The sequence below is a fragment of the Vanacampus margaritifer genome, chromosome 2 (assembly GCF_051991255.1).
Source record: "Vanacampus margaritifer isolate UIUO_Vmar chromosome 2, RoL_Vmar_1.0, whole genome shotgun sequence".
Taxonomy (NCBI): Eukaryota; Metazoa; Chordata; class Actinopteri; order Syngnathiformes; family Syngnathidae; genus Vanacampus; species Vanacampus margaritifer.
Genome location: NC_135433.1, coordinates 50,943,114 through 50,964,065, shown reverse-complemented (window position 1 = coordinate 50,964,065; position 20,952 = coordinate 50,943,114). Strand labels below are relative to the sequence as shown.

The following is a 20,952-nucleotide window of genomic DNA, read 5'->3' as shown; positions in this document are numbered from 1 at the left end:
CAGCCATATCTGCGCAGCGGCATACCTGCGGTCATGTTTCAAATCTTGATGTTCAGTCGACTCCTTCAGTTTAATCATTTACAGCATTTACGAGCAGGGTAAGAAGCACACATCACTCTCTTTAAAGAAGCCTTGTTTAATTGCATTATAAAAATATAAATACTTGGGTAGATTTTTAAATATATACAAGGAACATTCATGTTAATGCATTATTGTGATAAAGGACTACAAACTGTCACAGTAACAGAATGCAAAAATCACATAGCTATAACTTAGATATCAGTGTGTGTGTTACAGAAGAAGTGAAAGCAGCTGCACAGGTACTGTAAGTGCACTTTTTCTCCTCACTTTTTGTCACTTGAGCTCATATCTTCTTTGTCATCAACCAACTTCAGCTAGACTTTCCTTTTCATGATTTCAGTCCAAGATATGCCATCATCTGCTCATAGACAGTCCACGCCATGGCGGCCATCATGGTCCTCCTAAGACAGCGCGGCAACGCCCCTCTTAAGAAACCCTCAAGTCCATGTTCCTTGACAATAGAAAATATAACAAGGTGTCATTTCATGTGTATATCAATCCAAAAAATAATCAGCTCAGTGGGCCTAGTGGTAGAGTTTTTGTCCTGAGACTAGGAGGTCGTGGGTTCACTCCCCGGCCGGGTCATACCAAAGACTATGAAAATGGGACTCATTTGCCTCCCTGCTTGACAACTCAGCATTATGTGTTGGAATTGTGGGGTTAGAACCTCAAAAGATTCCAGAGCGCGGCCCCTGTTGCTGTTCACCTCTCCCCTAGGGGATGGGTCAACGGCGGAGAAAGAATTCCGCCCCACTTAGGTGGGTGTGACAATCAGTGGTACTTTAACTTTAAAAGTCACATTATACAGATTCATAAAACACAGTGGAAATACTGTACTTTAAAGAAGGCGATTTCCTACTATACCATTTTTTCATTGAATGTGCATGATTTGGGCTTGTCCCAAGCACTGCTCTGTTAACTACAATGTGTCTAATAACTGGTTAAATTATATTAAATAAAATATTTTAAAAATGCACATTTTATTGTCCACTACAACTTTTTTTGTTGAGGGGGGGGGGTCATGTATATTCTGTTTTCAGAACATTTTGCATGTGTCCCTGAAATTGCTGTCATGATGAGGCATCTGCTCATTTAAATAATAATAATATAATTTCAGTGCCATTACTACCAGAATTTTGTCTTGACTCAGTGGAGGTTGAAACATTGGCTAGTTGCAGAGTAATGGTAAATGTGTACATGTTTGTATGTTTTGTAATATTCTTCACAATTTTTGAGGTTGGATTCTCTTCAAGCTTAACGTGGCTAGTTGAAGAATAGTTATACAAGGGCGATAGGGACATGGCTGGCCCATGAATAGCAAAAATCTGCATTTAATTGATGTCTATTTGCGGCGAGATAAAAAAAAACAAATCAATCTAAAATATTAAAAAATATTGAAATATAAAAAAATAAAAAAAATGCAAATCCGCAAGTGCAAAACTGTGAGTATGCGGGGGTCCACTGTACTTGTGTTTGATCATATTTTACACTATTTCATATAGGATATTTTAATAACATGTCAACTCCGTCATAGTGACATATCAATTGACATAAAAGACGCAAAGTTTTCAAGCAAGTGATATACAGTACTTACCACATAGATGTATCTAATAGCGTCAGTCGTCCTCAACTGGGGGTTCACTTGGACGAGTGTTTTGACCACATCGGCAGGCTGCGTGACAAGCGAGGCTGACACCCCTGCCAGGATCCCACAGCTGAAGTTAGCCAGGGGGGCGAAAGCAGACACGCTGATCTCTTCAATGAAGATATATAGTAGATAAAGTCAGGAAAATATGAGCACGCACACATTTGTTTGTAAGACAAGGCGCTGCACACTTTTAAAAGAAAAACACTATGGAAACATCCCAGAAGAAGGTACAGATCCATTATTTTAATTTAATAGTCTTCAATTAAAAACACAGAAATATTGTTTCCTGTATCACTCTGAAGCAATCTGTCCTGCTTTGCTCTTTACATACCGTTTGGCAAATTGGCCTTCATTTGGCTGTAGAACATAACGTAGATTCCAGAGAAAGGGACGTCTCGGAGCAGAGTGGCCATCAGGCCAGAGTACAGTGCTGCAGGACCTTCAGTCCGACACACACTGCGCAAAGCCCCGGTGACACTCTCATAACGGTACCTGCCACACTGAAGCAAAACCACAAATACCGTTAGAGTGAAAGTTCGAAAGTTGAAGACTGACGTATAATTTACATTGTTGATATGTGAGAAACACTTTTGTCCATTTTTTTCTCTCAATTTTTACGTTTTTGGGATGTCAGCATGCAGTTTCATCCCAAAATCATAAAAATGTAAATAAATAAATACATAAATAAAAATACAAAAAGGCGGCACGGTGGCTGACTGGTTAGCACGTCCGCCTCCCAGTGCTGAGGACATGAGATCAAGTCCGGGCTTCGGCCTTCCTGGGTGGAGTTTGCATGTTCTCCCCGTGCTTGCGTGGGTTTTCTCCGGGTACTCCGGTTTCCTCCCACATTTCAAAAACATGCATGGCAGGTTGATTGGACACTCCAAATTGTGAGTATGATTGTTCGTCTCTGTGTGCCCTGCAATTGACTGGCAACCAGTTCAGGGTGTACCCCGCCTACTGCCCGAAGCCAGCTGGGATAGGCTCCAGCAACCCCCGCGACCCTTGTGAGGACAAGTGGTAAAGAAAATGGATGGATGGATGGAAAAATACAAAAATGGACATGAGTGTTTTTCACATAGCGGCGATGATATGCTGCCAAGATCACAAACAATTAAAGTATTAATGAGTACACACAACAGCCTCAAAATGATGACCACTCGCACAATATTGTATAACATCCAATAAAAGAGCTCTATCAAATCTTAAGATCATTTTTGTTTCAAACAGTCAAAACCATATAACTATAACGACATGTTAATTGAACTTTCACTAAGAACGCTGGAGTGACGACCGGGGCCTTTCCCCGCTAGGCCTGGGGTTCGGGGGTGCCGCCCGTCCCCCGGTGCCCCCATCTCCCCTTCTGCCCCTGGTGTTCCGTCCCTCCACGCGGGAGGTGGGGTGGGCGCGGGTGCCCTCTCCGCTCCGCTGTCCGGCCCCTCTTCGGTGCGGGGGATTCCCGGGGGCGGGGGGCTGTGGACCGGTGGGGTGCCTGGCAGCCTGCAGTGCCCCGTCCTACTGCGTTGGGTTGGTGGTGCGGGCCGTGTTGGGGTGGGGGGCGCTCCTGCTCTCCAGCTGGTGGCCCCTGCAGGGACCGGGGGTTGTCCCTTGGCGCTGCCGTGGCCTGGGGGGCCCTGAGGTGTTGCGCTTGCTCTGTCCTGGCAGGGGTCGATGGTGATGATCAGTCCGTGTGGGATCATTGCCGCTTGTCACGGTCACCCCCGGAGTTCTTTCTGTCACTTTGATTTTGTATATTTTCCGTTCTTTGTTATTTTATGCTAACCAGTTCCTCGGTTAGTGTTTTCTGTAAAATAAAGCACGCCAGTCTCGCCCGCACTCCTGCTGTGGTTCTCCTGCCTCCCTGCATTTTGGGTCCTCCACCTTCACACGCCGATCCGCCATTCATTTCAATGGGGGGATTGGAGCCCTGGGCACCCGGCCTTCATTTCAATGGGGGTTTTGGACGCCAGACACCACGCCGCTCCGTGACCACACCATAACAATACTCACCCACATACAAAATAAAAATAAATAAATAAAAAAAGAGAGAGCAATGATGATGACATAAAATTACCGAATGAACAATACTGAGCTCTCCAGAAAAAAACAAACAAAAAAAAACTGTATATAACGAATATAGAGAGGTAGGTAGTGGTCAACCATAAAAATCTCATTGTATTTCTGCCATTTTGACACTGCTCTTACTTTCCTGTGTTTTCTTACTTCATATCGAGTCTTGATGACCGTCACAGGCAGCATGAGGACCCCAGCCACCGACCTGGCCCCGCCTCCCAGCAGCACAGCTCCCAAGGCCCCCGGGTTCTTCTCCAGGAAGAAGTGCTGCTTTAATGAGCAGTAAGTGCTGAAGTAGAGCCCCACCCCAGGGATGGTCCTCATGAACGACTGGCCGAACACAAAAACAGGAGAGAGTTGAGTGAGTGGCATTTAAGAATTCACACGTGCCATGACTTTATTGCCATCCTAACCGGTAAAACTCCTTTCCACAGTCCCAGCAGCCGCTCTGTCCGCACTACATTCAGGATCACTCTCATCATTCCTACACGGCTAGAACTGAAAGAATAAAATTCAGATAAGTGGTTAAAAAAATAATGCACCATAACGTGGACCTACAGTATTTTGGCTGAAAATGCCAAACAAAGGTTACCATGTTCACCCTTACCCGGGTTGCACGTTGTTCTGCAATGTTTGCAGACGTGTCTTGACCAGGTCGAGGGGCTGGAAAAGCAGCGTGGAGCAGGTTCCACTTAGAGCACCACACATAAAGGCTTTGACAGCTGGGTGAGCCTAAACAGGTGGGGGGAGTATTGGTGTTGTTATGCACCCAAGGATGAGGCAGGTTTGTGTTTCATCCATGCATTCATTTTTTTGTAGCACTTCCTCACTAGGTTACTATCATCACTATCTTACTACTCTTAATTGCCACAAAAGTAGGTCCAATCTAATTCGATCCTATACAAAAGTAAAAAAAAAAAGAAAGTAGCTTGAAAGGTGCATTGTGCCATTTAAAAAGGTAATGTTAAAGCTTTTTCTACATCATGCATGCTCCACCAATTTCCAGATGAGTAAAAAGAGCCCTGACTGTTTTAATCTGACTGCACCTATCAGTTTTTATCTTCCCTTTATAGTAGAGTATGCAGAGCCTGCACACTCCACAGTTTCTTTGGGGAGGGGAGGGGTGGAGTTTTTCTTAACTTATTTGAAGTCATGTCTTTGTTTGTCAACTGTGGCTATCACTTTAAGATTGTGCGCGTACTCGCACGCGCACCATGAACGAGCCTGACACAGATGCTGCAGTTATGCTTTGGGCCAGAGGTGGCAGTCGTGAGTAAAAAAGTGACAAATTGCACAAAGATCCTTTGAATGAAAATAATGTTGACATTACCACTGCCCGGACATTAATTTACTGTATTTTATTACTAAAATTAATAATAATTGGAAGCTAGAAATAAAACAGAAAAAATGCATCATAATTAATATGTCAATTTACATTCAGATGTGATTGAATGGTATGCTGGTTCAATTTAGCGGAGGGATTAGTGAAGTGAAGCTACATAAAAAATTGAAAATAAAGTAATTCTCCCTTTAAAAAGTATTGCAAATAAAAGTTATAAAATACAGTGTGTACGTAAATATATTGTTGAAAACCAACACTACTAAAATATTCAATTCAAATGTACAGTATTTAAAATTTAAACAAAATTATGCAAATGTACTATTTTGGATTAAAAAAAAGTTTAAGCCACAGTAACAAATCTTGATAGGCCAATGCACAGTTAGAACATTTTGACTGATTTAAATTGTCGATTAAGGCGTAAAAAAAGATGCTTGTGAAAATCTAACTTAAAACTTACCAACGACAGTTCCATAGTTCTGTCGGGACTTGAACGAGTTGACTAAGGTTTCTGCTCCTTTTATGCACCTTCACACGCTGCAGATGCTGTTCTTCCTGACAAGAACAATCTGATATGAGACAGACCTCACTGTTCAGGGTCAATCCATTCGACCAGCACAACACTCAACGTTTTGGCTGATGATGCAAGCTAGTGTTGACCCGTGGAAATGATATTGGACATGATCAGGCTCTGTTTGTGCCAAGCTGCGTAAAAACTACACACACAAACCCAACAATGTTTTGTTTTGTTTGGGAGCAGCTGACTTGACACACAGCAACTCATTACCAAACCAAAGGTCACTAATTAGGATCTTGCTTTGTGTGCCCCAGTTGTGTATAGGCATACTAGCTTTAAACATCACAAATTAAATGACCAAAAGAGGACAAATACCACAAAAAAACATTGTAGCGCCACCTTATCCTAAATAAACAAAAACATTGTTTTTATTTCATCTGGCAAATATTACAATAACAGTGTGTTACTGTAGTAGCAGAACAACACTGCACGATTGCTTCCTCTGCTATAACAAGACGCTGAAATAACTAACAAATAGTTAAACTATATTCTGACGGTGTTAATCAAATTTGCCTTGTTGGATGTCATTTGATAATTGTGGTCGATGTGACTTAACGGTTCAAGTTACATACAGCCAGATAGATTAGATAAAGTGAATAATCAGATAAATACTTTATTTCCAATCATGGTTTACCCTGTCCCCCTTGTAATGTAGACAAATAAATATTGAATTGAATAGCATAAATAGCCCACTTAGAAAAATAGTAAGACTCTCCACACACATTAAACACAACATAGTTTAAAACTAAAAAGTTAAACTGTGAATGAACAAGTACAGACAGAGGCAAATAATTACAATAAGCAAAAAAGAGGCACTAAATTATCAACGTGACAAGTAATGTGCAAAAACGGGCACTAATTATCTGCGTAATTTAGTAAAACATAAATGGGCCATATGATCCTGAAATTGCATATTACAACGAACACACACAGTTATGTTATTATAATTACATACCTTATCGCCGCTTGGCTTCTCTGTCGGTCCTCGAACTAAATTGTTTCACCAACAATAACAATGAAACTTAAGACCGACCTCAGTACCCGTAATAATGAAACTTAAGACCGACCTCGGTACCCGTAATAACGAAACTTAAAGGCTGACATTGGCAACGCAGGAGCTCGATGCTCATTTGATAAACACTGCCTTCAAAAGGTAAAAGTGGTCCACGGGGTAACTAGCCGGTTCCTGCTGAGGGTGGGCCCGATTGGATGGCATAAGAAAGCCACGCCCATTCTCAAAGACGCAAATTTCAATCAATTTTTCCAATCTGTGTACTGCATCCTCATGTTTCCTGCGACCCTATTGAGGACAAGCAGTTCGGAAAATAAATACATTTTCAAGTGACCTCTAATAAGGGAAACGACAAGAATAAAGATTATACTGTATGTATATAGTTTTTTTTGTGTCTGTTCTTAAATATAAAAAGATCGTTACTCTGAAAACTAGGGAACTCGAATTCACTGAATCAGATTATTTTAGATTGCAAGTATCACAACAAAAGTGAAGCTTCCTTTTATCCAGGTGCGTTACCGCCACCTGTTGGACTTCCACCATATCAAAAAAACTTGACTGACCTCTGCAGGTGATAGATACATTATGTGGTTCGGTATCACTGCACCAAAAACCCGTTGGATTAGGGAGAGAGCTCCCAAGTGGTGAAATGCAGTCAACATAAGACATTATGACCATTTAGAAAGCCTCTTTATTTGCAATACCAAATACCAACATAGTCACAATTGCTTCAATTCTTGAGGTGCAGATAAACCTTATAAATGAATGAGATGCAAAAAAAAAAAAAAAAAATTAAACTTCATTTTGGATGTTTTTAAGTGCGTACAAATAATTCATCTGAGCAGTAATTTCTTTAGTACAACACATTCCTCTCACTTCCCAGCAGTGTGAGTGAGCCAAAGCCACCCTTGAGCACAGCGTGTGGGGGCTTTATGTCTGCAAAAGGAGGGTTTTGTGTGGTACAAGTATTAATGTATATGCTCAACGCCATTTTGAGAAAAGTTTACACAGGCTACAGTGATCAAATATGTCCTTAGATCCCAGTACGATGACGTGTTCAACCCTTGTGACTAACCCAATTCTCCCTCAATAAGCTGTGCCCTGAGAATACAGTGTGTGTGCCCTTAGGAATAAACTATACCCCACAACTTCATTTGAACTTTACCCTGAACAAGAATGTAGACAATAGTAACGACAGAAAAGATCAATGAACATCCTTGGGTGAAGGGGGAGGGGGGGGGTTACGCAAACAACACTGCCCAGCTCAATTCAGCCGCAAATACGGTCTCAGTGTGCATGTTATTTTTTTTTTGCATCGACTACTCATGGATGTGCAGGTCATCTTCAACATTCGCAGTGGTTGCTAATGGATCGGCTAGGTGTTTCATTAGCCCAGTCACAATCAGATGCCTTCACTACTTGTCATTGGGCCAATAAGTTTCAAATGTCATGAAATGTGTATATATATCAAATTATTAAACTCAAAAGCATAGTCAAATGTTGATAGTTAAGTCGGTGCAATACATTTGAGCATATAAACCTTCATTTTAAGGCAAAAGCGCAAGCAAGAGCCATAAACAACATGTAGTACTTCCATCTTAATCATAGTAAAAACTTCAGCATAAAATACAACTCTATAGTTTGAGATATTACTTTGGTCCCCTTCCAGTAATCAGTCTTCATTTACGTATACTTTTTCTGTTCTTCAATTAGAAAAATAGATCCTACATCAGGGCTTTTATTTTTTTTTTTAGTTTGAATGTCTCCTTATAAAAATATGTTCTTTATTCACTTTTCCCAGAGAAAGAACTATTGGTCAAAAGGGGAAAAAAGGCCCAAAACGGGTTTGCATGGTGATTGTACGAGTGTACTGTCTTAACTGCATGTAATGCATAGATTGTCACGGTTATAATGATCAGCCAGTCACAGAAGATGACTTGGTCTGTGTATGTGGTTTGTGTTTGCCATTGATCAGTACGTACACTGAAAATACGCTCATGTGTATTTGGTGTTGTCTAATAATTGTTTGTTGATAACAAATTAGGTGTCGCTGAAGCGGTTTATTCAGGTTTGGGCTCGAGGGTCTCGCTCTTGGGCTCGGCCTCATCATCACTTTCCACGCCGGTGCGGGTCACGATACGACGCATGGTGAAGGGGAGGTCGCCGCGTCTAGAATGGAGCAAAAAGGCAACATGTAAATACAACAATTTGCACCCGGAACCAAAATATTAGAAATGCCAGGCTATGAAGAGAATTTTTACTTTCTGTCACAATGCCCTAAGCTTTCCCCTTAATGCACACCAAATACTAAACGTGTTAAAAAATATTCAGTGTCTGGGACACATTTTAATATGTTGTTATAAGCAATACATTTAATATACATGTCAAAATGAACAGTTCCTCATATCAATACATATTAACCGAGTATTTCATGATTTTTTAATTACGCTTTAAAAATCTTGCCAGCGGGTGCGATCATAGGGGCCAAACCGGATATGACGTAGTACAGCCATGTTATTACCTGCCTGATGCAAATGTGTTTTTTTTCTACTCCTGATTAGTCTAATTTTTAAATTAATTTGCATTAGCCCGTTTCAGTTCCCCAGACGTGAAAAAGACAGACATAGAACGGCGCCTTTTACCATCGAAAGCCATTAATAGCAGTGATTGGGATTAGCATCACAACATGTTAGCCGAAAGCACTCGTCCATTAGCGTTGCTAGCCTGCTAATCAATGAGCAATGACGCATTGTCTACCGAGCACCGGGTGTAAAACGGCAGCATTCTGTCATTTCAATTCAAAAATATGGATAATCCATAACACTTGGCAGCTCAGAAAATGGTTAAACTCACTCCTCACTTGTGTCACTATATTTCAATTGAAGCAAGCTGTCAGTACAACACAATCGGAATCTACTATGTCTACAAGATTGAACAGATTACCAGCTATGAGGCATGTTTTGTGTGAGTTTTAGTCATTTAACACTACATAACATGTCCTTGGTTTTTGTGTACTTTGAGACTGCTTAAATTAAACAATAAAAACAGAGTGAGCAAATTTACTGACAGCTCATCATTGTCAACTTGAGAGTAAAGATGGTTCTTTAAGGCCTTGATACATCAATCTGACTTGGGAAGGATGGAAAGCATCCGGGCGTCGGTGTACATAGTCTGATTAATGTATAAATCACCGTTCGTGATGTCGGATCCCGTTGAGTAGCGTCTGGGTGGTGTTTTGGCTAGATTTAATATGTCAATTCGACGTTGACCGGTCTTGACATTTGATCACTCAGAATAGCTGGCTTACAATACATGGACTTTCATATGCAAGTCTGTGATTTAGTCTCACGTCCTTTTCACTTTAACCCATTAAAGCCGGGAGCGCATTACTGCACTTCTCCCTTTAAACCCGGGAAGCGGATATGTCATTTTTTTTTGACCAATTCTTTGTCTCTCAGCCGATGATGAAATGCATCAGAATATGGACGAGTGGGTGACGTGGGCCTCCTAGCATGTCCTGGAATTTTATTTGAGCGTTTATGGTTGACGCAGATTCGTGAGTTATGAAATAAATGACGCGATTGACGACAGTGCGGGCGGAATTCGAATCAGTGTAACGAGTCGACAGTGACATACTGTTAAGAAATATGTTTGTAGACAATGAGGATGTTTCTTTGTAAGGGAATTGACGATGAATAATTACTCAGATGACCCAAGGTTATTACAACTGCGCTCCAGTGTGTGTATGTACTATATATATATATATATATATATATATATATATATATATATATATATATATATATATATATATATATATATATATATATATATATATATATATATATATATATATATATATATATATATATATATTTTATTTTTTTTTTTTTTTGAAGGTTTATAATGATATGTGATCTGCTTTAGGGGCTGAGATTATAATAATATTAATTAATAATATTGTTGAATTTCCGGGAAAATTTGCGGTTTTCGGGGAGTTAAATGCAACCATATTTTTGAAATGACATTAAATGGATGAGAAAATAGCCCACATATTTTAGTTCACGTAGTGTTACAAAGCAACTAAAATGTGAACGTGATGCAAAAGGCAAGTGACTGAATATCCCCCAGTGGGCCATAGTTTCTCTACTCACCTCAACTTGCTCTTGAGGCTGGTCACCTCACGGTTCATCGTCTCTGCTGATTCAGTGGCATCCTCCAGCTCCCTCTGCAGTTTTCTTCGGTTTGCGTTAGCCCTCTGAGCCTCTTCCTCAGCCTCCTCCAGCTGACGTTTCAGCTGCTTCATGCGAGAGTTCAACTTGTCCGCCTAGGAGACAAATCAACACATATGCAGTGCTATTTAATTCTTAATATATGGTTGTTCATTACTCAAGTAAGAGCAATTTGAGAAAACTGCAATTAGTTGACAAGCACTATTGATTTCCGTTGTCCCACAGAAGCAACCAGTTTCATCTTCACTGAATGCAATACAATGTCTGGTGAAAGTTAGACAATGTGGAATTCCCACTGGGGCCAAAGTCAATAGTAAAGGGGGGGGGGGGCACCCACCTGGTCTTTGTACTGCTCTGTGTTGCGTCTCTCATCCTCCACCTGGAGAACAACCTCTTTGAGTTTCTTCTCTGTGCGTCTCACAAGCTTGGAGGCACTTTGCCGCTCCCTGAGTGAATGAGTGAAACGAGAACGTCGTTCAGACTCGTGAAGTGTACTTTCGCGATTTCTCTCCCGCTGCTGATGCTGCTTTCACCTGGTCTCAAAGTCGAGCTGCTCTTCCAGCTGAGCGATCTTGGCCTCCAAGGTGGTCATATTAGCCTTGTATTTGGACTTGATGGTTCCCTCCAGCTCCTGCAGTTTGAGCTTCAGCTCCTTGTTCTGACGCTCCATCTGGGAACGAGCCCCTTCCACACGCTGAGAGGCGCTGCGCTCCGCAGCCAGCTCCACGGTCATCTGCTCAGTCTGGGGGGAGAAGCATGAATGCAACAGTCATTGAGATTGTCACCACAAATGTTTTATACAGGAGGTGGACTAAACATACAGACCTGAAGCATTGCTTTCTTCATCCTGTCATTCATCAGCTCCGTGTTGCACTGCTCCTCCTCCACCTCTTCTTCCAACTGAGCGATACGAGCCTCCAGACGTCTCTTCTCCTCTGCGGCTTGAGCACTTTAATAAGCAGTGATTAAGTTGAAGCAAAAAAAAAAAGAGCAAATAATGTCATGGAATGTAAAGATGTGAAGATGAAGGCAATTTGAGATGTCGTACGTCTTGGAGCCCTGGTTATTGATCTCATCTTGCAGCTCGTCTCTCTCCTGCTGAGCCTGTCTCTTCGCACGCTCTGCAGCAGCCAGCTCCTAAACACAGAGACACCAAAATTGTATTTGAGTTCCAATTGCACAAAATGAGTATTAAAAAAAAAAAAAAAAAGTGATAATGTGTGAATAATGACCTCCTGCATCTGGAGCATATCTGCTTCCATGCTCTTCAACTTCTTCTCAGTCTCCTTACTCTGGGCAAGTATATCCTCTCTGGATAAACGCGTGTCATCCAGTTCCCTGATAAGTTCTTTCATTTGGGCCTAAGGAGCAAAGAACATTCAAAACCAAGTAAAAACAAAGAGAGCTAACTTTGTGGTTCAACACTCAGCTGAGCAGATGATGCAAGGGCGTTTAATGGAGACTCACTTGGAGTTTCTTCAGCTGTTTGAGAGCTTCCTCGCGGTTCTTGTTGGCCATGTCGATGCCCGCTTCCAGCTCCTTCAGGTCCAGCTCCAGTTTCTTGCGTGAACTCACGGCAGCTGAACGTTGCTTCCGCTCATCCTCCAGCTCCATTTCCATTTCACGGACCTGAAGCAAGTACACGTGTCATGTCATTGCCAATTGGTCATTGGATATTGGCTTGTAAGCAGTACCTGCTTGACCAAAGACCTCTTCTTCTCTTCGCCCATCTCGTCACGTCCTGACAGGTCTCGCTCATACTGAGCCTTCATGGCCTGCATGTTGACCTCCAGGCGCAGCTTGGCATCCTCGGTGGCCTGCAGCTCGTCCTCCAGCTCCTCAAGCTGAGTCTTCATCTCCTCCAGCTGCTGGTCCATTGCACGTTTAGATTTCTCCAACTCGTGAACCTAGAGGACAGATAACATTTGTGATGAGACGGATGCAAACTAAAACGAGGAACAACACATCTCCAGAGCTGCCAACCATACTGAAATTCACTTCCAGAACAATTTGTCTGACTTTCCATATTTTTAACCTTTTGTCAAGAACATTATCGTGGGAAACCGTTACCGTAGTACTATATCTTGCGGTATACTTTGTGTGTATATATACACATCGTTCTAAATTTTTTGTAGAATTTAATTAATGGCAATGACCGTATACTAAGATAACAAGGTAATTTATTCGTGCAAATTATTACTAATGCGTCCCAAAAAATCTTTTCTTAGCAGTCTCATTCAAACAATGAACATTGCACAGACGCACATTAGTTTTTTAAGCAAAGGCCGAAGTCCCCAAATATTTTTAATGCCACTAACTACTCATTTTCATGTCAAGTCAAGGACCAACATAAAAAGCAATTAGAGATGCACGATAATACGGGTGGCCGATATTAGCTTCACTTTTTCGAGTGTTGTCAACCTCAATTGATTTGTGTCGCTGTTCTGGTAACGCAGCCCTCATCTCGTCACGTGAAATACAGACAAAGAAACGGGGCGTCGTATTGTTTATTAAACTGGGGCTTGATTCGCATTTCAGCAGCAAACAACTTGCTGAGACATTTTGGTCGCGGAATAAAAAGTTATGCATACATCATACCAATTGGCGATCACATGATACTACTTTCCGCTAACTGCGTCACAACCATTATTCCTCGCCGCTGATGTGAAAATCGATCGGGGTTAGTCTTATGACGTTGGACGCGCCCGCTAGCTTCTATTGCTCATGAATCAACAGTGATGCAACTCCCGTTTTTATTTTTATTTGTTTACATCCGTAGTATTCATGTTACGACCGGAACGCGGGAGTGTTTTTCTTTTTTCCTGTTTTTTCCTTAAGAAAATACAGACAATCCGTAAGAATTGGCAGCTCTGCATCTCTGAAAACAAAACATACATTCTTTCCAACATCATCCTTGGATGACATCAGATCCTCCATTTCAGCGCGGAGCAGTTTGCTGCTGCGGTCCAGGTCCTCCTTGATATCAATTAGAGATTCAAGCTCGCGTGTCAAAGACAACGCGCGAGTCTCTTTCTCACGGGCCTCAGCTTCAGCTCGATCTCTCTCCTCTGCGTAGCGGGCAGATATGTTCTTTTCTTCTGCCAGCATCTGGACACAGAACAGGGTAACAAGGTAAGTAGTTTCTCAAGAACAACCAACGTTGATCAATGATCGTACCAACATTTCAAATGTAGGATCACCTGGTCAAACTTCTTTTGCTTCTTCTCCAGGTTGGAGACAATTTGTCGGAGGTGGTCCTGATCTACCAGTAAGTCGTCCAGCTCTTGCTGGAGGCGTGTTTTGGTTTTCTCCATTTTGTCGTAGGCTGAGCATTTCTCCTCCAGGCGCTGGCATGTTGTCTCAAGGTCTCTTTGCACCCTCTTCTTTCCTTCTTCAACACTCTCCAAACAAGTGGAATCCTGCTCAAGTTTCTTCTTGAAGTCTAAAATCTAATACAAGAAAGGTATTATTGCATTTTTGTTATGCAAACGAAAAAGCCAAGCCGGTGTTAGATTAGGCCTCTTTGGCACAGAAGTAGAGTCGATAGGTTGTCTTGCTGTGACCTTTTCCCCTGATCAAAATTTACTGAATACAAAATGCTCCCGTTGGGGAAAAAATTGTTCACGTCTACCGTTTTTGTCAGTTGATAAACTATTGATTCACTGATGCAGAATGTGAGAACCATTTTGAACTCAAACGGTCTTGTACTGATGTCACTATTGAATATTTTTAGAATCGATTAATCGGATTCATTTTAATTTTGCATTAAAGAAGCATTTTTTTCCCCCCGATTACTGTTTATTTTGTACTTCAGATTTGTATAGTGATTAAAAAAAAGGGGGATAGATGTACTATGTTATGGGTTCGGTCATCGTTTCCAAAGTAAAAACAGATGTTTGCAAATGTCTTATATTTATTAACCACAGAAGTTTATCAGGCTCGTTTCATGAAGGACTAAAGAAATCAGTGAACAATTACAGTTGATATCCTGAAATCAAGAGCATTTGGACAATTTTACATAAAAAAAATGGCTCCAAACGATTACTCGATTATTAAAATAGTTGTCGAATAATTTGATAATCGATTACTGGATTAATTTTGACAGCTCTACACAGTTGTGTTAACACCCTTTGTTTAATGTCATACCTGAGCTTGTGCCATTTGAAGTTGCTTTTCCACATTTCTTTTGGCGGCTTCTTCTTCTTCCAGCTGTTCTCTTAGGCTATTCTGATCATCCTCCAGCTGGCGCAGACGCGTGCCCAGAGACAGTTTTTGCCGTGTCTCTTCCTGAAGTACTTCCTGTTGTAGAGGGAAAAAAAATTATCTCCAGTAGGACATTGAATCATGGTTTTGAAAAGTCTCATGTATCTGATTAAATTAGGAACAGCTTGGAAAAAATATACTACATGCTTGGGAGTATACCTGGACATCCTGGAACTGTGATTCAAGTGTAGAGTTATCTTTGGTTGCCTTAATTGACTTTGACTCCACATCATTCAGCAGAGCATTGACAGTCTCCAGTTCTGCCTGTGGACGGTTACAAACAAGGGAATACAATTCTGTATATCAGTCACTGTATCAGGCATATTGTTTAACTGGTGGAACATGTAGGTTGAAGAAGTCTATCCATAAAGCAATATAGACAAGAGCTCTTCTAGTCTAGCTAAACATGCAACAGCACAAACAAGAAGTCAGTCGCATATACCTGCATTTTTGTGGATTTCTCCATTAGCTCCGACCTTTGACGCTCACTCTCAGAAAATTTGAGCTGCAACTCCTGAACTTGCGCTTCAGCCTTCTTCCTGCGATGCTCTGAATCTCCTTTACCCTGCATCAAGCTCTGCAGCTCAATGGTGAGCTCGTTCCTCTCGGATTCCAAAGCCTGTTTGGCTTTCTCCATCGACACTTTGTTCTGCAGGACGGGCCAATTTAACACAGCAACAAATCAATTGATGAGTTGCTAATGTAATATTGTACTTTTGCCCCCCCCCAAAAAAAGACATATGTAGGAATTTGAAGGTCAAATGTTACCATACCCGCTTTGCCTGCTCCAACTGCTCATTTAATTCATCAAAGGCTTGACCATGCTTCTGTCTCATGTCAACCATCTGCTGTTCATGGACTCTTGTTTCATCTTCCAGAGACCTCTTCATCTGTGCCACTTCTGCCTCACGCTTGGTCCTGGGCAGAGAGAGCACATTTAAAATTGTAAAATAGACTGCTGGTAAGGTCACAGTAATACTAGCCGAGCTAATTTGTGGAGGAAAGATGAAATTATCACGCTCAGCCCCAGTTTCTTGTGGCCAAGGCATACTAAAAAGGAATGAAATGAATTAAAGTGTACTTGTGGTGGTCAGAAGGAGAAATATACATATGGTTTATCAAGAAAAACTGCACCCAAACATGTATTTTTGTGATACTGGTTGTATTCAAGCAAGCTTGTAATATCACTCCGAATATATTTGTCGAGAGGCCTATACTGTACTGTGTGGGTTATTTTATGGCATTTTGCACTTTACCAACTCTGCTGTATGGATGCTCCAAGCAAAGTTTCGTTGTTACTTTATGACAATAAATATTCTGAATCTGAAAGGTCCATCAAACCGTAACTGGCGACGACCGTTTGCTGGTGAACGAGATGAGAAAGCATATGGTGCTGTCGCATATGTAGGTATTCTCACGCTGTATGATAGCCGGAAGCCGGGTCACGTCATGTCCTTTCAGTTTAAATAAATAAATCGGCATATATCCAAAAGTCACTCAATCGTAAATATTGAGCGCAACTGGCAAATGACGTCCCGAACATGGCAACAAGTATAAAAATTAACAAGTCTAATTATTTTGGTAAATACACGACTAGCCACAAAAATGGGAACGTCAGGTATTTATCAAACTTTACAATGTTTGCTAGGTTTCCCCATCAATTCCTCAAAATGTTACTCTGGAAGTACACTTAAAATGAACTGAAATCCATTATTCGCATTCAAATGGGTTTTAACCTTGTCATGACAGTAAGTGCCGTTTGGCAAGCAGCTTATTATTTCGGCGCTACACCAGCTATAGACAGACCCGATAGATATGTCTATCCAGCGATCTGTGTTCTTGTATTCATGGTACCCATTGTATGATTTGGTAAAAAAATATATATTTTTTTTAATTAAGGAAAGCAACATTACAGATTTTCAGTAGAGAGAGAGTTCCAGTGGCGTGTGAACGTGGCTGAAAGACTGTCGCCAAACATTCTGAGTTTGTCATGATTCCAAGGCATGAGCTTTATTTGTATCAACATGACTACCTGAGTTCTTGCTGTGCAGCAGTGGAGTCAATTGTGTCCTCCAGCTCAGTCTTGAGAGCCTCAAGTTCTTCTCCAAGGTCCCGACGCTGTTTCTCAGCTTTGGCCCGGGACTGTCGCTCCATCTCCAAATCATCCTGGAGTTCAGATATCTGAGCATCCATCTCTCGGATCTTTTTCTGAGCCATATTCTTCTGTGCTGCTTCCTCCTCAATCCTAAAATGTGATGTGCAACAGTTTATGTAGCTGCGCAGACATGAATTCCTTGAATATTCCAACAACATTGCAACTCATGCTCAAATATAGCATGAGCTTTTGATGATTTGATTCACCACTAAATGTTTAACAGGTCAATTACTAAAAAATGATGAGCTGTGTTGTCAATAAACACCTGGCTAGAGCAGCCTGGAGCTCTTCCTCCTTTTTGGCTAATTGGGCACGAAGCTCAGCAATCTGGGCCTGTAGCTCAGCAATTTGGTCATGCACATCGGTGTAGTCTCCCTCAAGCTTGCGTCTGTTCTTTTCAAGCTCCTGCCGCTGCTTCTCCTCTCTACGCAGTCGGTCTGAGACAAATTAAAAATAAATAGTCGAGAAGAACTATCTAGCAAAAAACAAGTGTTACGGTCCCCCCCATTCTACCTTCAAGGTCTGTGATCATGGCCTCGTGTTTAGTTTTCAGTTTCTGTAGGCTCTTAGATTTCTCCTCCTCTTCTGCAAGGTTGGTAGTGAACTCAGAGATTCTGTCCTCCATCAACTTCTTCTCCTAAATTCACAAATAAGTTGTTGTTTTTTTCATACACACACACATATATACACACACACATACATACATACACACACACACATATACAAGAAAGAGAAAACTAAATATGTACACAAACCTTGTTAAGTTTGGCGTTGTGATCATCAAGAACCATGACATCCTCATCAAACTTCTTAATTTTGGCCTCGAGGCTGACTTTCTCCAGTTGTAGCTTCTGTCTAGCTGCCTCCTCTTCATCCAGCTGTTGCTCCAAGTCCTATTTCCAACAGAATAAGAAATTCACACTTAATAGGTAACACAAGCTGCATATCTCATGCTTGCTGGATACGGGATTACAAGTCAAAAGGGGGTTTGGATAAAGTCTCTCACCGAAATATTTTGCTGCATCTTCTTTTTATCTGATGTCATCTGTGACACACGCTCTTCCTCCTCCTCCACACGAGCTTCCAGGTCATGGAGGATGTCCTCTAGTTCCTGCTTCTTGGCAGCCAGGCGAGCTCTCATCTCTTCGGCCTCAGCACAGAGTTCCGTTTCTGCCTGAAGCTGTTCCTGCAGGGCCATCTTCTCGGCATTCAGCTACATAAAAAAGTGAGCACAGCATAAAATGTGATGGGAAGTGGTATCTTTCTCTCCTCAAAGCATTTCTCCAACAATAACGCGTTTCTCAAATTGTGATTTTACCTGGTGATGTTGGCTCTCCAGCTCCTGGAGCTGCTGTTGCGTATATATCTGTTTTTCCTTCACTTTGGTCAGTTCGTCATCCTTGGCCTGCATCTCCTCTTCCTGTCTGCTGACTTGAAGCAAGGGCTTGCACTGAGGAGGAATGCTTGTTGTTGAAGTGTATACAAAATCTTGTGAAAAGGAACAGCCTGCAAAATATCACCGAGAAATAATAGGACAGATTGTTACCTTGGTGAACAGCCTCCACCACTGCCAGTTTCTGAGTTTGAGATAAGCAGCACAATTCCTTTGGATCACCTTCATAGCAGTCAGCTGCTGTTGTCGCTTTGTAAAAGCCCTGCAAAAGGAAAAGAAAAAGTGATTACACAAGAGAAATGACTCTACAGATATACGTTTACTAAATTTATAAGACTGTAAAGATCTGCTATGGAGGGCTGCAATTACGGAGATGTGCGTTTTGCGCTACCTGCGGGCCAAATAGCCTCTGCACCAAGCCTGGAAAGTAATAATAATGTCTGTGATTTTCATGTCTCGCTCCTCCTCCAGGTGAGCAAGAACTCCGGCTCTGAAGAAAACTTTACTTTGGCCAATCCGGTAAAGATTAGGGTCCAGCTCCAGACTTTTGATCTGACAAAAGAAGCACATGGATGTATTTTATGCAAATCTTCAGTGTGAAGATTAAACAGAAAGTAGAACTTTCTTACCATAAGCACACAAGCCTGCTTTCCATCCATGAAGCCTTTGGGAATCGCATTCGGAGTGAGGATTTCATACCTGGAAGAAGAGCAGGTGATATTGGGTATATTCACACCACCAGACGAGAACTAAGAAATGTGGAGTCAACATTTGGCTACCTCTGTCTGAACTCTTGGAAGACAATTCGGTTAGGAAAGCCTTGTCTGCAGATACGGATGCCCTCCAGAACACCATTACATCTTAGCTGGTCCAGAACCAGGTGAGGATCCAGTTTTCCTGCCTGGTGAAATGCAACAAGGATACACAGTATTAAGCAATCGGACTATTCACAATGGCTTACGTGCAAGTGTGTTTGGGCTTCTGGTACCTTTTTCTCATGGTTTGGGATGATGCAGCGGACAAAGTTTGGATTTGTGTTCCTCAGAGTGGCCATGAGCTTGGACAGTTGCTCTTTGTAGAGCTGGCCCACAGTGCGGAACATGCCCTTGCGTGTCTTAAAAGCGCCTGGCATCTCTGACATGCCAGAAACTTTATCCAGTCCCACTATGCGGTCCACTAAAGAGACGGCAACAGACAAACGCATCAAGCAGTTACTCAAAAGGGTTCCATTGAATAAGGTGAATGCTGTACAGGGCCAATTTCAACAAGTGCATGACAAAATGCATCATCAACTCCCTCTTGGTAGACAACCACCCAGAGAAAGTAGAGGACAGAGAACTCAAAACAACAACACCACACAATAGATGGGATGCAGATTGAAATCAAGGGGAAGTACAATCCAGTGACGTGTAAAAGGATTACAATCACAGAACAACAGGGAGGGCAAAACAGTGCAGTGGGTGAATGTCAACTGTTCACACAGTAACGTGAAAACTATGTGTGGCCGTTTTGTAGATGTTTATGTGCCTTGCAAAAGTGACAGACTCATTGCAGTGGACATTTATTTTTGTGATGACCCAACAAAGGGGGAAAAACACCACACCCATGCAGCAAATACCCATTTCTGCAGTAACCATGACCACCACCAGGAGTCCCATACAACACTATTACATGGGAGAGGGAGAGGGAGAGTTCAATGATGGAGTAACAAGTGGTAAGTTGAAAAGCAGTAAAGCTCAGAAAAAGCTTCAACATTTCGATGATCTTACTTAAACTTTCAGTTACAGCACAAAGCAGGTTTTGAGCACTGAGGAAAACTTGATGGAGCAAACGGCAAAAACAAACAAACATTTGTGTGCCAAACAGTAGGAATGACAGGACAAGAAAAAGACAAGGGGGGAAAAAAACCTTGTCACCTGAATCTGAGTGTAGAATAGGAAAACGCTGATAAAAATAAGCTCTCTGAGAGTTCTGTACCTCTGAGAGCCAGCAAAGACATTTGGGTAAAATATAAACATACAAAATGAAGCCAAAAAGGGGAATTTGAAGGAACAGATTTGGAAAAAAAAAAAGAAGGTAAAAACAAAGGTTCACACAGACAGTAAAAAGAAAGAAAGTACTGTGAAATGATAACCGTAACAACAACAAGCAAGAATTTGTAACATTGCCCACAAAAACA

At 41.6% G+C, this 20,952-nt stretch overlaps 2 protein-coding genes across 4 annotated transcripts in view; both read right to left on the bottom strand.

The window, feature by feature from the left end:
- Positions 1–116: 116 nt before the first annotated feature.
- Positions 117–6,849, bottom strand: LOC144044930 (mitochondrial glycine transporter A-like). 2 transcript variants are annotated; one of them, XM_077559643.1, is made up of 8 exons: positions 6,674–6,849; positions 5,602–5,710; positions 4,410–4,534; positions 4,216–4,300; positions 3,953–4,132; positions 2,061–2,229; positions 1,676–1,836; positions 117–532 (listed from the first exon to the last, which is right to left on the bottom strand). In XM_077559643.1, exons 2-8 carry the CDS (start codon positions 5,614–5,616, stop codon positions 410–412), a joined length of 858 nt encoding a protein of 285 aa, XP_077415769.1. In that variant the 5' UTR covers positions 5,617–5,710; positions 6,674–6,849; the 3' UTR covers positions 117–409. The 2 variants fall into 2 exon arrangements, with proteins under 2 accessions (XP_077415769.1, XP_077415768.1); XM_077559642.1 differs by having other exon boundaries at positions 5,602–5,696.
- A 549-nt stretch (positions 6,850–7,398) lies between these two features.
- LOC144042812 (myosin-9-like) overlaps positions 7,399–20,952 on the bottom strand; it is a 31,426-nt gene continuing 17,872 nt past the window's right edge. For both annotated transcript variants that reach the window (XM_077555807.1, XM_077555808.1), the window contains 26 exons: positions 19,762–19,949; positions 19,553–19,674; positions 19,403–19,472; positions 19,165–19,325; positions 18,927–19,035; positions 18,699–18,830; positions 18,387–18,593; positions 18,136–18,273; positions 17,894–18,017; positions 17,646–17,817; positions 17,258–17,470; positions 15,999–16,143; positions 15,668–15,874; positions 15,385–15,489; positions 15,109–15,261; positions 14,163–14,411; positions 13,858–14,070; positions 12,657–12,869; positions 12,430–12,591; positions 12,195–12,323; positions 12,011–12,099; positions 11,788–11,911; positions 11,496–11,704; positions 11,300–11,408; positions 10,885–11,057; positions 7,399–8,899 (listed from right to left, as the gene is read on the bottom strand). In XM_077555807.1, coding sequence (XP_077411933.1) covers positions 8,791–8,899; positions 10,885–11,057; positions 11,300–11,408; positions 11,496–11,704; positions 11,788–11,911; positions 12,011–12,099; positions 12,195–12,323; positions 12,430–12,591; positions 12,657–12,869; positions 13,858–14,070; positions 14,163–14,411; positions 15,109–15,261; positions 15,385–15,489; positions 15,668–15,874; positions 15,999–16,143; positions 17,258–17,470; positions 17,646–17,817; positions 17,894–18,017; positions 18,136–18,273; positions 18,387–18,593; positions 18,699–18,830; positions 18,927–19,035; positions 19,165–19,325; positions 19,403–19,472; positions 19,553–19,674; positions 19,762–19,949 — 4,025 coding nt within the window. In that variant the 3' untranslated portion in view covers positions 7,399–8,790. The remainder of the gene's footprint in view (positions 8,900–10,884; positions 11,058–11,299; positions 11,409–11,495; positions 11,705–11,787; positions 11,912–12,010; positions 12,100–12,194; positions 12,324–12,429; positions 12,592–12,656; positions 12,870–13,857; positions 14,071–14,162; positions 14,412–15,108; positions 15,262–15,384; positions 15,490–15,667; positions 15,875–15,998; positions 16,144–17,257; positions 17,471–17,645; positions 17,818–17,893; positions 18,018–18,135; positions 18,274–18,386; positions 18,594–18,698; positions 18,831–18,926; positions 19,036–19,164; positions 19,326–19,402; positions 19,473–19,552; positions 19,675–19,761; positions 19,950–20,952) is intronic.

What these genes read in the sequence shown, in the direction of transcription:
- LOC144044930 (XM_077559643.1), bottom strand. An exon ending in CAGAACAACGTGCAACCCGG is followed by an intron (nt 4,301 to 4,409) that starts GTAAGGGTGAAC and finishes TTATTCTTTCAG; the next exon opens with TTCTAGCCGTGTAGGAATGA. An exon ending in TCATCAAGACTCGATATGAA is followed by an intron (nt 2,230 to 3,952) that starts GTAAGAAAACAC and finishes GTTTTGCTTCAG; the next exon opens with TGTGGCAGGTACCGTTATGA.